The sequence below is a fragment of the Oncorhynchus nerka genome, linkage group LG27 (genome assembly GCF_034236695.1).
Source record: "Oncorhynchus nerka isolate Pitt River linkage group LG27, Oner_Uvic_2.0, whole genome shotgun sequence".
NCBI lineage: Eukaryota > Metazoa > Chordata > Actinopteri > Salmoniformes > Salmonidae > Oncorhynchus > Oncorhynchus nerka.
In genome coordinates, this window is record NC_088422.1 from 5195237 (window position 1) to 5211805 (window position 16569).

The following is a 16569-nucleotide window of genomic DNA, read 5'->3' on the forward strand; positions in this document are numbered from 1 at the left end:
TAGATACAGGTCAATATGTGGTTTATAGTTACAGGTCAATATGTGGTTACAGGTCAATATGTGGTTACAGGTCAATATGTGGTTACAGGTCAATATGTGGTTTATAGATACAGGTCAATATGTGGTTTATAGTTACAGGTCAATATGTGGTTACAGGTCAATATGTGGTTTATAGTTACAGGTCAATATGTGGTTTATAGTTACAGGTCAATATGTGGTTTATAGTTACAGGTCAATATGTGGTTACAGGTCAATATGTGGTTTATAGTTACAGGTCAATATGTGGTTACAGGTCAATATGTGGTTACAGGTCAATATGTGGTTACAGGTCAATATGTGGTTTATAGATACAGGTCAATATGTGGTTTATAGTTACAGGTCAATATGTGGTTACAGGTCAATATGTGGTTTATAGTTACAGGTCAATATGTGGTTTATAGTTACAGGTCAATATGTGGTTTATAGTTACAGGTCAATATGTGGTTACAGGTCAATATGTGGTTTATAGTTACAGGTCAATATGTGGTTTATAGTTACAGGTCAATATGTGGTTACAGGTCAATATGTGGTTTATAGTTACAGGTCAATATCTGGTTACAGGTCAATATGTGGTTTATAGTTACAGGTCAATATGTGGTTTATAGATACAGGTCAATATGTGGTTTATAGTTACAGGTCAATATGTGGTTACAGGTCAATATGTGGTTTATAGATACAGGTCAATATGTGGTTTATAGATACAGGTCAATATGTGGTTTATAGTTACAGGTCAATATGTGGTTTATAGTTACAGGTCAATATGTGGTTTATAGATACAGGTCAATATGTGGTTACAGGTCAATATGTGGTTTATAGATACAGGTCAATATGTGGTTTATAGATACAGGTCAATATGTGGTTACAGGTCAATATGTGGTTTATAGTTACAGGTCAATATGTGGTTTATAGTTACAGGTCAATATGTGGTTTATAGATACAGGTCAATATGTGGTTTATAGTTACAGGTCAATATGTGGTTTATAGTTACAGGTCAATATGTGGTTTATAGTTACAGGTCAATATGTGGTTTATAGTTACAGGTCAATATGTGGTTTATAGTTACAGGTCAATATGTGGTTTATAGATACAGGTCAATATGTGGTTTATAGTTACAGGTCAATAGGTGGTTTATAGATACAGGTCAATATGTGGTTTATAGATACAGGTCAATATGTGGTTTATGGTTACAGGTCAATATGTGGTTTATAGTTACAGGTCAATATGTGGTTTATAGTTACAGGTCAATATGTGGTTTATAGATACAGGTCAATATGTGGTTTATAGATACAGGTCAATATGTGGTTACAGGTCAATATGTGGTTTATAGTTACAGGTCAATATGTGGTTACAGGTCAATATGTGGTTTATAGTTACAGGTCAATATGTGGTTTATAGTTACAGGTCAATATGTGGTTTATAGATACAGGTCAATATGTGGTTTATAGTTACAGGTCAATATGTGGTTTATAGTTACAGGTCAATATGTGGTTTATAGTTACAGGTCAATATGTGGTTTATAGATACAGGTCAATATGTGGTTTATAGTTACAGGTCAATATGTGGTTTATAGTTACAGGTCAATATGTGGTTTATAGATACAGGTCAATATGTGGTTTATAGTTACAGGTCAATATGTGGTTTATAGTTACAGGTCAATATGTGGTTTATAGATACAGGTCAATATGTGGTTTATAGATACAGGTCAATATGTGGTTTATAGTTACAGGTCAATATGTGGTTTATAGATACAGGTCAATATGTAGTTTATAGATACAGGTCAATATGTGGTTTATAGTTACAGGTCAATATGTGGTTTATAGTTACAGGTAAATATGTGGATACAGGTCAATATGTGGTTACAGGTCAATATGTGGTTTATAGATACAGGTCAATATGTGGTTTATAGTTACAGGTCAATATGTGGTTTATAGTTACAGGTCAATATGTGGTTTATAGTTACAGGTCAATATGTGGTTTATAGATACAGGTCAATATGTGGTTTATAGTTACAGGTAAATATGTGGATACAGGTCAATATGTGGTTACAGGTCAATATGTGGTTTATAGATACAGGTCAATATGTGGTTTATAGTTACAGGTCAATATGTGGTTACAGGTCAATATGTGGTTTATAGATACAGTTCAATATGTGGTTTATGGTTACAGGTCAATATGTGGTTTATAGTTACAGGTCAATATGTGGTTTATAGTTACAGGTCAATATGTGGTTTATAGATACAGGTCAATATGTGGTTTATAGATACAGGTCAATATGTGGTTTATAGATACAGGTCAATATGTGGTTTATAGTTACAGGTCAATATGTGGTTTATAGATACAGGTCAATATGTGGTTACAGGTCAATATGTGGTTTTTATAGAGACAGGTCAATATGTGGTTTATAGTTACAGGTCAATATGTGGTTTATAGTTACAGGTCAATATGAGGTTTATAGTTACAGGTCAATATGTGTTTTATAGATACAGGTCAATATGTGGTTTATAGATACAGGTCAATATGTGGTTTATAGATACAGGTCAATATGTGGTTTATAGATACAGGTCAATATGTGGTTTATAGATACAGGTCAATATGTGGTTACAGGTCAATATGTGGTTTATAGTTACAGGTCAATATGTGGTTTATAGTTACAGGTCAATATGTGGTTTATAGATACAGGTCAATATGTGGTTTATAGTTACAGGTCAATATGTGGTTACAGGTCAATATGTGGTTTATAGTTACAGGTCAATATGTGGTTACAGGTCAATATGTGGTTACAGGTCAATATGTGGTTTATAGTTACAGGTCAATATGTGGTTACAGGTCAATATGTGGTTTATAGTTACAGGTCAATATGTGGTTACAGGTCAATATGTGGTTTATAGTTACAGGTCAATATGTGGTTTATAGTTACAGGTCAATATGTGGTTTATAGTTACAGGTCAATATGTGGTTTATAGATACAGGTCAATATGTGGTTTATAGATACAGGTCAATATGTGGTTTATAGTTACAGGTCAATATGTGGTTTATAGTTACAGGTCAATATGTGGTTTATAGTTACAGGTCAATATGTGGTTTATAGTTACAGGTCAATATGTGGTTACAGGTCAATATGTGGTTTATAGTTACAGGTCAATATGTGGTTTATAGATACAGGTCAATATGTGGTTTATAGTTACAGGTCAATATGTGGTTTATAGTTACAGGTCAATATGTGGTTTATAGATACAGGTCAATATGTGGTTTATAGTTACAGGTCAATATGTGGTTTATAGTTACAGGTCAATATGTGGTTTATAGTTACAGGTCAATATGTGGTTTATAGATACAGGTCAATATGTGGTTACAGGTCAATATGTGGTTTATAGTTACAGGTCAATATGTGGTTTATAGTTACAGGTCAATATGTGGTTTATAGATACAGGTCAATATGTGGTTTATAGTTACAGGTCAATATGTGGTTTATAGTTACAGGTCAATATGTGGTTTATAGTTACAGGTCAATATGTGGTTTATAGTTACAGGTCAATATGTGGTTACAGGTCAATATGTGGTTACAGGTCAATATGTGGTTTATAGTTACAGGTCAATATGTGGTTTATAGTTACAGGTCAATATGTGGTTTATAGATACAGGTCAATATGTGGTTTATAGATACAGGTCAATATGTGGTTTATAGTTACAGGTCAATATGTGGTTTATAGTTACAGGTCAATATGTGGTTTATAGTTACAGGTCAATATGTGGTTTATAGTTACAGGTCAATATGTGGTTACAGGTCAATATGTGGTTTATAGTTACAGGTCAATATGTGGTTTATAGATACAGGTCAATATGTGGTTTATAGTTACAGGTCAATATGTGGTTTATAGATACAGGTCAATATGTGGTTTATAGATACAGGTCAATATGTGGTTTATAGTTACAGGTCAATATGTGGTTACAGGTCAATATGTGGTTTATAGTTACATGTCAATATGTGGTTACAGGTCAATATGTGGTTTATAGTTACAGGTCAATATGTGGTTTATAGATACAGGTCAATATGTGGTTTATAGATACAGGTCAATATGTGGTTTATAGTTACAGGTCAATATGTGGTTACAGGTCAATATGTGGTTTATAGTTACAGGTCAATATGTGGTTTATAGATACAGGTCAATATGTGGTTTATAGTTACAGGTCAATATGTGGTTTATAGTTACAGGTCAATATGTGGTTTATAGTTACAGGTCAATATGTGGTTACAGGTCAATATGTGGTTTATAGTTACAGGTCAATATGTGGTTTATAGATACAGGTCAATATGTGGTTTATAGTTACAGGTCAATATGTGGTTTATAGATACAGGTCAATATGTGGTTTATAGATACAGGTCAATATGTGGTTTATAGTTACAGGTCAATATGTGGTTACAGGTCAATATGTGGTTTATAGTTACATGTCAATATGTGGTTACAGGTCAATATGTGGTTTATAGTTACAGGTCAATATGTGGTTTATAGATACAGGTCAATATGTGGTTTATAGATACAGGTCAATATGTGGTTTATAGTTACAGGTCAATATGTGGTTACAGGTCAATATGTGGTTTATAGTTACAGGTCAATATGTGGTTTATAGATACAGGTCAATATGTGGTTTATAGTTACAGGTCAATATGTGGTTACAGGTCAATATGTGGTTACAGGTCAATATGTGGTTTATAGTTACAGGTCAATATGTGGATACAGGTCAATATGTGGTTTATAGTTACAGGTCAATATGTGGTTTATAGATACAGGTCAATATGTGGTTACAGGTCAATATGTGGTTTATAGTTACAGGTCAATATGTGGTTTATAGTTACAGGTCAATATGTGGTTACAGGTCAATATGTGGTTTATAGTTACAGGTCAATATGTGGTTTATAGTTACAGGTCAATATGTGGTTTATAGTTACAGGTCAATATGTGGTTTATAGTTACAGGTCTATATGTGGTTTATAGATACAGGTCAATATGTGGTTTATAGTTACAGGTCAATACGTGGTTTATAGATTTTTATTGCATAGCTTATATCTTTATAAACATACAATATAATCACTCAATTGACCTAATTGGATGTATAAAGTTTTTTATATATATATATATATATATTTAATACACACACAGTACCAGTCAAAAGTTTGGACACACCGACTCATTCAAGGGTTTTTCTTTATATTTACTATTTTCTACATTATAGAATGAAGACAAAGGGTGGCTACTTAGAAGAATCTCAAATATAAAATATATTTTGATTTGTTTAACACTTTTTTTGGTTACTACATGATTCCATATGTGTTATTTAATACTTTTGATGTCTTCACTATTATTCTATAGCGTTGAAAATTAAATTAAGATATATATAAATAAATTAAGATAAATTAAATTTCCGTGACTTTTGTTTCTGACATGGTGTTTTGTTGTCTGTACAGGTTTAAGTGGAGTTTACAACATAATGGACCACTACGAGCATGAACAGATGAGAGCTGTGGAGTATGTCTCTACGATGCACAAAGCCATGAACGGACTAGAGAACTTCCCTTATTATTCACCCACACACCTACTGAAGGAATTCAGCGAGGAGCAACTGAAAAGGTATGCGGGTGTTGCAGTGTTGTACTAAAATTTACGATAAAGTTGATACGATCTCGTCTGGGTTCTGATGATACTTTGATGTGTTTAAATACACAGTGGAAGAACAAATTGGGGAACGGAAATATGACCTATTAGGGGAACGGAAAGAGGAAATATGACTTAGGAGAACGGCAAGAGGCAATGTGACTTATTAGGGGAACGGAAAGAGGCAATGTGACTTATTACGGGAACGGAAAGAGGAAATATGACTTATTACGGGAACGGAAAGAGGAAATATGACTTATTACGGGAACGGCAAGAGGAGATATGACTTATTACGGGAACGGCAAGAGGAGATATGACCTATTAGGGGAACGACAAGAGGAAATATGACTTATTAGGGGAACGGAATGAGGAAATATGGCTTATTACGGGAACGGAAAGAGGAAATATGACTTATTAGGGGAACGGAAAGAGGAAATATAACCTATTAGGGGAACGACAAGAGGAAATATGACCTATTAGGGGAACGACAAGAGGAAATGTGACTTATTAGGGGAACGGCAAGAGGAAATATGACTTATTAGGGGAACGACAAGAGGAGATATGACTTATTAGGGGAACGGCAAGAGGCAATGTGACTTATTAGGGGAACGGAAAGAGGAAATGTGATTTATTAGCAATTTAGTCTACCTTTATTTGTTTTTTAGAAATCATTATTTTCGTTCTTCCCCCCATTCTGCAGAGTGGCCTTATATACAGTGCATTCACTTATATTAACTTTTCTATGACGTCACCTTGTGATGATGTTTTTAATATGTCTGACCTACTCAGGCGGTGGTGCTGTACTGTACTGTGCAGGATTACAGTGCATTCACTGATATTTACTTTTCTATGACGTCACCTTGTGATGATGTTTTTAATATGTCTGACCTACTCAGGCGGTGGTGCTGTACTGTACTGTGCAGGATTACAGTGCATTCGGAATGTATTCAGACCCGTTGATTTTTTTTACACATTTTTTTACGTTACAGAATGGAATGCACTGGATTCAATTGTTAATTTTCTCTCATCAGTCTACACACAATACACCATAATGACAAAGCAAAAACAGGTTTTTAGAAATGTAATTGAAATGGATAAAATTGATTAAAAACAAAAAACTGAAATATTACATTTACATAAGTATTCAGACCCTTTACTCAGTACGTTGTTGAAGCACCTTTTTGTTGTTGTCAGCAATTACAGCCTCCAGTCTTCTTGGGTATGACGCTACAAGCTTGGCACACCTGTATTTGGAGAGTTTCTCCCATTCTTCTCTGCAGTTCCTCTCTAGCTCTGTCAGGTTGGATGGGGAGCATTGCTGCATAGCGATTTTCAGATCTCTACCAGTGTAACAGCGTTCGTCTGTTGTGGAAAGAGAGTCGGACCGAAATGCAACGTGGTGGTTACTCATGATCTTTAATGAATGAAAACGGAATGATACATGAAATAACTAAACTACGAAAACAACAAACGGAACGAGAAACCTATTACAGCCTATCTGGTGCACACTACACAAAGACAGGAACAATCACCCACGAATTACAAAGTGAACTCAGGCTACCTAAATACGGTTCCCAATCCGAGACAACGAGAATCACCTGACTCCAATTGAGAACCGCCTCAGGCAGCCAAGCCTAACTAGACACACCCCTAATCATACACAATCCCAATGCTAATAAAACCCCAATACGAACCCAACACATTAACCCATGTCACACCCTGGCCTGACCAAAATATATAACGAAAACACAAAACATATTGACCAAGGCGTGACAGAACCCCCCCCCCCTAAGGTGCGGACTCCCGGACGCACCTCAAAACCATAGGGAGGGTCCGGGTGGGCGTCTGTCCATAATCCACCTTCACCGCCGACCATGGCCTAATAGTCCTCACCCAGATCCCCACTGGACTGAGGGGCAGCTCGTGACTGAGGGGCAGCTCGGGACAGAGGGGCAGCTCGGGACAGAGGGGCAGCTCGGGACAGAGGGGCAGCTCGGGACAGAAGCAGCCCGGGACTGAGGAGCAGCCCGGGACTGAGGGGCAGCCCGGAACTGAGGGGAAGCCCAGTACTGAGAGGAATCCCAGTACTGAGAGGAAGCCCAGTACTGAGATGAAGCTCAGGCAGGTAGTAGGCTCCGGTAGATCCTGGCTGGCTGGCGGATCTGGAAGATTCTGGTTGACTAGCAGATCTGGAAGATTCTGGTTGACTAGCAGATCTGGAAGAGACTGGTTGACTGGCCGATCTGGAAGAATCTGGTTGACTGGCGGATCTAGCTGCTCTATGCAGACTGACAGCTCTGACTGCTCCATGCAGGCTGACAGCACCCTGCAGACTGGCAGCTCTTTGCAGACTGGCAGCTCTGGCTGCTTCATGCAGGCTGACAGCACCCTGCAGACTGGCAGCTCTCTGCAGACTGGCAGCTCAGGCTGCTTCATGCAGACTGACAGCTCTGACTGCTCCATGCAGGCTGACAGCACCCTGCAGACTGACAGCTCTCTGCAGACTGGCAGCTCTTTGCAGACTGACAGCTCTGGCTGCCTCATGCAGACTGACAGCTCTTTGCAGACTGGCAGCTCAGGCTGCTCCGAACAGGCAGGAGGCTCCGGCAGCGCAGGAGAGGATACAGGCTCTGGCTGCGCTGAACAGGCGGGAGACTCCAACAGCGCAGGAGAGGACCAAAATATATAACGAAAACACAAAACATATTGACCAAGGCGTGACAGAACCCCCCCCCCAACCAGAGATGTTCGATCGGGTTCAAGATGGGCCACTCAAAGACATTCAGAGACTTGTCCCGAAGCCACTCGTGCATTGTCTTGGCTGTGTGCTTGGGGTCGTTGTGCTGTTGGAAGGTGAACCTTCACCTCCAGCCTGAGGTTCTGAGTGCTCTGGAGCAGGTTTTCATCAAGGACCTCTCTGTACTTTGCTCCGTTCATCTCAATCCTGACTAGTCTCCCAGTCCCTGCATCTGAAAACATTCCCACAGCAGGATGCTGCCACCACCATGCTTCACCGTAGGAATGGTGCCAGGTTTCCTCCAGACGTGACGCTTGGCATTCAGGCCAAAGAGTTCAATCTTGGTTTCATGAGACCAGAGAATTTTGTTTCTCATGGTCTGATAATCCTTTAGGTGCCATTTGCAAAACTCCAAGCAGGCTGTCATGTGCCTTTTACTGAGGAGTGGCTTCCCTCTGGCCACTCTACAATAAAGGCCTGATTGGTGGAGTGCTGCAGAGATGGTTGTCCTTCTGGAAGGTTCTCCCATCTCCACAGAGGAGATCTGTCAGAGTGACCATCGGGTTCTTGGTCACCTCCCTGACCAAGGCTCTTCTTCCTCGATTGCTCAATTTGGCCGGGCGGCCAGCTCTAGGAAGAGTCTTGGTGGTTCCAAACTTCTTCCATTTAAGAATGATGGAGGCCACTGTGTTCTTGGGGACCTTCAATGCTGCAGACATTTTTGGGGTGCCCTTCCCCAGATCTGTGCCTTGACACAATCCTGTTTCAGAACTCCAAGGACAATTCCTTCAACCTCATAGCTTGGTTTTTGCTCTGACATGCACTGTCAACTGTGGGACCTTCCCAAATCATGTCCAATCAATTGAATTTACCACAGGTTGGGCTCCAATCAAGTTGTAGAAACATCTCAAGGATGATCAATGGAAACAGGGTGCATCTGAGCTCAATTTCGAGTCCCATAGAAAAGGGTCTGAATACTTATGTAAATAAGGTGGACCCTTCTTGATACACGCGGGATACTGTTGAGCGTGAAAAACCAAAAAGCGTTGCAGTTGTTGACACAAACTGCTGCGCCTGGCACCTACGACTATACCCCGTTCAAAGGCTTGTCTTTCCCATTCACCCTCTGAATGACACACATACACAATCTCAATTGTCTCAAGGCTTAAAAAAAATCCTCATTTAACCTGTCTCCTCCCCTTCATCTACACTGATTTGAAATGGATTTAACAAGTGATTTCAATAAGGGATCATAGCTTTCACCTGGTCAGTGTATGTCATGGAAAGAGCAGGTGTTCTTAATGTTTTGTACACTCAGTGTAATATCTCAACTTTTTTTTCCCCGTTCTAACAGAGTGCCGCCTTTCTGCTTGCTGCACGGAACGAGTGACATCATAGTTCCGGTGGCATCTTCCCAGAGGTTCTCTGAGCTGCTCACCTCCCTCTCGATCAAGGTGTCCCTGTACCTCATGCCTAAAATGGACCACACCGAGATTGTCACCGATCTCATGGCGACAGACAGGCACTTCTACAACGCGGTGTACAGCTGCATCAAACAGGAGTACAGCAAGTTCATAGGTCAGGTCTGTCACTGCTGAGCGTTCTTCTAGACCGGTCTTCTGCACAACAAGGAAACTAAACTTAACTTCAATACATTATCCATTCATGATGTGCCGCAATTCTTCGTTTACATATTTTTCAGTGCATTATTATGATACCTTGACCTTACAGGATTGAACCTGTTTGACATAAAAACATTTAGCAGTTTTATCGCTCCGTTTTAATCTCAGTAATGATTCCTCTTTTTTATTTATTTAACTAGGCAAGTCAGTTAAGAACAAATTCTTATTTTCAATGTCAGCCTAGGAACAGTGGGGTTAACTGCCTGTTCAGGGGCAGAACAACAGATTTGTACCTTGTCAGCTCTGGGATTTGAACTTGCAACCTTTCAATTACTAGTCCAACACTCTAACCACTAGGCTACCCTGCCGCCTCTACACTCTAACCACTAGGCTACCCTGCCGCCTCTACACTCTAACCACTAGGCTACCCTGCCGCCTCTACACTCTAACCACTAGGCTACCCTGCCGTTCTTCTTCCTCTGGTGTTTGTACTGTGCGATTGATGATAGTTCCTGCGATTGTAAACAGACTGAATGGTATTCATGATAGTTCCCTGATCGTAAACAGACTGAATGATATTTCTGATAGTTCCCTGATCGTAAACAGACTGAATGATATTTCTGATAGTTCCCTGATCGTAAACAGACTGAATGATATTTCTGATAGTTCCCTGATCGTAAATAGACTGAATGGTATTTTAATATAATAGCTGCTGGATCTGATGAAGGATAGATACCAGGCAAACTAAACATGCATTTGACATATTTGACCTACAGTAAGTCTGGTGTATGAGAATATTGGTTTATCTAGGATGCCTGTGAGCTATCCTAGAGGGCCCAGTATACAGTATATCCAGACTCAGCCTTTATAGAAATATCGTTATATGACGTAGACATGATTTCCAATGGGAGTCGTACCGTCAACGTCCCATCCATTTTCATGGACAGAAAAGTTTCAGATGAGTTGATTGGTCGATGAAGACGTTGGCCAATCAGACACACTCTGCACGGACCAAAATGAATCCCTTCTAATTCTGTTTCCGTTCTCCACGGATCAGTTTGGCCACGCCCTCATATAGCCAGTATTATGTGTACCATGTGGAACCCTAAATGGCACCCTATTCCCTACTTGGTGCACTACATTTGACCAGAGTCCTATGGGCAGTGCACTACATAGGGATTAGGGTACGGTTGGGACAGAGACTGATAGCAGTTCTATTGTATATTTTCTACTGATAATCTGTTGCATTAATATGGTCAACCCAGGGCACATCAAATCAAATCAAATGTATTTATATAGCCCTTCGTACATCAGCTGATATCTCAAAGTGCTGTACAGAAACCCAGCATAAAACCCCAAACAGCACCTCCTACCCCCACCTCTACTCCTCTACCTCCAGTAACTAGTATCTACCTACAGTAACTAGTATGCTGTACAGAAACCCAGCCTAAAACCCCCAAACAGCAAGCAATGCAGGTGTAGGTGGCTAGGAAAAACTCCCTAGAAAGGCCAAAATCTAGGAAGAAACCTAGAGAGGAACCAGGCTATGTGGGGTGGCCAGTCCTCTTCTGGCTGTGCCGGGTGGAGATTATAACAGAACATGGCCAAGATGTTCAAATGTTCATAAATGACCAGCATGGTCAAATAATAATAATCACACGCAGAACAGTTGAAACTGGAGCAGCAGCACGGTCAGGTGGACTGGGGACAGCAAGGAGTCATCATGTCAGGTAGTCCTGAGGCATGGTCCTAGGGCTCAGGTCCTCCGAGAGAGAGAGAAAGAGAGAATTAGAGAGAGCATACTTAAATTCACACAGGACACCGGATAGGACAGGAGAAGTACTCCAGATATAACAAACTGAACCTAGCCCCCCGACACAAAAACTACTGCAGGATAAATACTGGAGGCTAAGACAGGAGGGGTCAGGAGACACTGTGGCCCCATCCGAGGACAGCCCCGGACAGGGCCAAACAGGAAGGATATAACCCCACCCACTTTGCCAAAGCACAGCCCCCACACCACTAGAGGGATATCTTCAACCACCAACTTACCATCCTGAGACAAGGCCGAGTATAGCCCACGAAGATCTCTCCGACACGGCACAACCCAAGGGGGGGGGTGCTAACCCAGACACATTACCTTGTTTATGGTCAACCCAGGGCACATTATCTTGTTTATGGTCAACCCAGGGCACATTACATTATCTTGTTTATGGTCAACCCAGGGCACATTACATTATCCATTTTATGGTCAACCCAGGAGAACATTACATTATCTCATTTATGGTCAACCCAGGGCACATTACATTATCTTGTTTATGGTCAACCCAGGGCACAGTACATTATCTTGTTTATGGTCAACCCAGGGCACGTTATCTTGTTTATGGTCAACCCAGGAGAACATTACATTATCTTGTTTATGGTCAACCAGGAGAACATTACATTATCTTGTTTATGGTCAACCCAGGGCACATTACATTATCTTGTTTATGGTCAACCCAGGGCACATTACATTATCTTGTTTATGGTCAACCCAGGAGAACATTACATTATCTTGTTTATGGTCAACCCAGGGCACATTACCTTGTTTATGGTCAACCCATGGCACATTACATTATCTTGTTTATGGTCAACCCAGGAGAACATTACATTATCTTGTTTATGGTCAACCCAGGGCACATTACATTATCTTGTTTATGGTCAACCCAGGGCACATTATCTTGTTTATGGTCAACCCAGGAGAAAATTACATTATCTTGTTTATGGTCAACCCAGGAGAACATTACATGATCTTGTTTATGATCAACCCAGGGCACATTATCTTGTTTATGGTCAACCCAGGAGAACATTACATTATCTCATTTATGGTCAACCCAGGGCACATTACATTATCTTGTTTATGGTCAACCCAGGGCACAGTACATTATCTTGTTTATGGTCAACCCAGGGCACGTTATCTTGTTTATGGTCAACCCAGGGCACGTTATCTTGTTTATGGTCAACCCAGGGCACATTATCTTGTTTATGGTCAACCCAGGAGAACATTACATTATCTTGTTTATGGTCAACCAGGAGAACATTACATTACCTTGTTTATGGTCAACCCAGGGCAGATTACATTATCTTGTTTATGGTCAACCCAGGAGAACATTACATGATCTTGTTTATGATCAACCCAGGGCACATGACCTTGTTTATGGTCAACCCAGGGCACATTATCTTGTTTATGGTCAACCCAGGAGAACATTACATTATCTTGTTTATGGTCAACCCAGGGCACATGACCTTGTTTATGGTCAACCCAGGGCACATTACATTATCTTGTTTATGGTCAACCCAGGAGAACATTATCTTGTTTATGGTCAACCCAGGGCACATTACCTTGTTTATGGTCAACCCAGGAGAACATTACATTATCTTGTTTATGGTCAACCCAGGAGAACATTACATTATCTTGTTTATGGTCAACCCAGGGCACATTACATGATCTTGTTTATGGTCAACCCAGGAGAACATTACATTATCTTGCTTAATTAAATGTTAGGACATCAACTGTATAGTACATCTGATTAAATGCATTCAGTACATTGTTCTACAGCGTTGGGGTCGATTCCATTTCAATTCAGGAAATAAACAATTCAACAGGATTGATGGAGGTAATTGGAATTTCAGGGTACTTCCTGGATTGACCCAAAACCTTGTTACTGTATTTAACATGTTGAATATCTGCTGTTAATAGTTATGCATATTGGTTCAATAAAGCTATTAACACGTGTAAAATACATTGTAAGGATTATTATTTTTATTTTTTTTAACTGCAAAATGATTTGTTCGTTGGCAATGGGTTCTCATAGTTTTATAGAAGAATAGATGGTGTGCCAATATGCAGCTATACTGTAGTCACTCTGTTAGCCATGTAAGTTATGGAGTTATAGGGACACTATACTGTAGTCACTCTGTTAGCCATGTAAGTTATGGAGTTATAGGGACACTATACTGTAGTCACTCTGTTAGCCATGTAAATTATGGAGTTATAGGGACACTATACTGTAGTCACTCTGTTAGCCATGTAAATTATGGAGTTATAGGGACACTATACTGTAGTCACTCTGTTAGCCATGTAAATTACAGTTATAGGGACACTATACTGTAGTCACTCTGTTAGCCATGTAAGTTATGGAGTTATAGGGACACTATACTGTAGTCACTCTGTTAGCCATGTCAATTACAGCTATAGGGACACTATACTGTAGTCACTCTGTTAGCCATGTAAGTTATGGAGTTATAGGGACACAATACTGTAGTCACTCTGTTAGCCATGTCAATTACAGCTATAGGGACACTATACTGTAGTCACTCTGTTAGCCATGTAAGTTATGGAGTTATAGGGACACTATACTGTAGTCACTCTGTTAGCCATGTAAATTACAGCTATAGGGACACTATACTGTAGTCACTCTGTTAGCCATGTCAATTACAGCTATAGGGACACTATACTGTAGTCACTCTGTTAGCCATGTAAGTTATGGAGTTATAGGGACACTATACTGTAGTCACTCTGTTAGCCATGTAAGTTATGGAGTTATAGGGACACTATACTGTAGTCACTCTGTTAGCCATGTAAATTACAGCTATAGGGACACTATACTGTAGTCACTCTGTTAGCCATGTAAATTACAGCTATAGGGACACTATACTGTAGTCACTCTGTTAGCCATGTAAGTTATGGAGTTATAGGGACACTATACTGTAGTCACTCTGTTAGCCATGTAAATTACAGCTATAGGGACACTATACTGTAGTCACTCTGTTAGCCATGTAAATTACAGCTATAGGGACACTATACTGTAGTCACTCTGCTAGCCATGTAAGTTATGGAGTTATAGGGACACTATACTGTAGTCACTCTGTTAGCCATGTAAATTACAGTTATAGGGACACTATACTGTAGTCACTCTGTTAGCCATGTAAGTTATGGAGTTATAGGGACACTATACTGTAGTCACTCTGTTAGCCATGTAAATTACAGCTATAGGGACACTATACTGTAGTCACTCTGCTAGCCATGTAAGTTATGGAGTTATAGGGACACTATACTGTAGTCACTCTGTTAGCCATGTAAATTACAGTTATAGGGACACTATACTGTAGTCACTCTGTTAGCCATGTAAGTTATGGAGTTATAGGGACACTATACTGTAGTCACTCTGTTAGCCATGTAAATTACAGCTATAGGGACACTATACTGTAGTCACTCTGCTAGCCATGTAAGTTATGGAGTTATAGGGACACTATACTGTAGTCACTCTGTTAGCCATGTAAATTACAGCTATAGGGACACTATACTGTAGTCACTTCCGGCGCCGACTGAGATGGCCGCCTCGCTTCGCGTTCCTAGGAAACTATGCAGTTTTTTGTTTTTTTACGTGTTATTTCTTACATTAGTACCCCAGGTCATCTTAGGTTTCATTACATACAGTCGAGAAGAACTACTGAATATAAGATCAGCGCCAACTCACCATCAGTACGACCAAGAATATGTTTTCCGCGACGTGGATCCGGTGTTCTGCCTTACAAACAGGACAACGGAATGGATCGCATGCAGCGACCCAAGGAAACGACTCCGAAAAAGAGGGAAACGAGGCGGTGTTCTGGTCAGACTCCGAAAAAGGGCACATCGCGCACCACTCCCCAGCATTCTTCTTGCCAATGTCCAGTCTCTTGACAACAAGGTTGACGAAATCCGAGCAAGGGTAGCGTTCCAGAGGGACATCAGAGACTGCAACGTTCTCTGCTTCACAGAAACATGGCTTACTGGGAAGACGCTATCCGACGCGGTGCAGCCAACGGGTTTCTCCACGCATCGCGCCGACAGAAACAAACATCTTTCTGGTAAGAAGAGTGGCGGGGGCGTATGCCTCATGACTAACGAGACATGGTGTGATGAAGGAAACATACAGGAACTCAAATCCTTCTGTTCACCTGATTTAGAATTCCTCACAATCAAATGTAGACCGCATTATCTTCCAAGAGAATTCTCCTCGATTATAATCACAGCCGTATATATCCCCCCCCAAGCAGACACATCGATGGCTCTGAACGAACTTTATTTAACTCTTTGCAAACTGGAAACCATTTATCCGGAGGCTGCATTCATTGTAGCTGGGGATTTTAACAAAGCTAATCTGAAAACAAGACTCCCTAAATTTTACCAGCATATCGATTGCGCAACCAGGGGTGGTAAAACCTTGGATCATTGTTACTCTAACTTCCGCGACGCATATAAGGCCCTGCCCCGCCCCCCTTTCGGAAAAGCTGACCACGACTCCATTTTGCTGATCCCTGCCTACAGGCAGAAACTAAAACAAGAGGCTCCCACGCTGAGGTCTGTCCAACGCTGGTCAGACCAAGCTGACTCCACACTCCAAGACTGCTTCCATCACGTGGACTGGGACATGTTTCGTTTTGCTTCAGATGGAAATATTGACGAATACGCTGATTCGGTGTGCGAGTTCATTAG

The 16569-nt window shown here is 40.4% G+C and overlaps 1 protein-coding gene across 1 annotated transcript in view; it reads left to right on the forward strand.

Moving 5' to 3' along the window:
• The window catches only part of LOC115126856 (uncharacterized), a 42412-nt gene extending 28583 nt beyond the window's left edge, over positions 1–13829 (forward strand). Inside the window, 2 exon segments of the mRNA XM_065011116.1 lie at positions 5504–5666; positions 9782–13829. Coding sequence (XP_064867188.1) covers positions 5504–5666; positions 9782–10025 — 407 coding nt within the window. The 3' untranslated portion in view covers positions 10026–13829.
• Positions 13830–16569: the final 2740 nt, after the last annotated feature.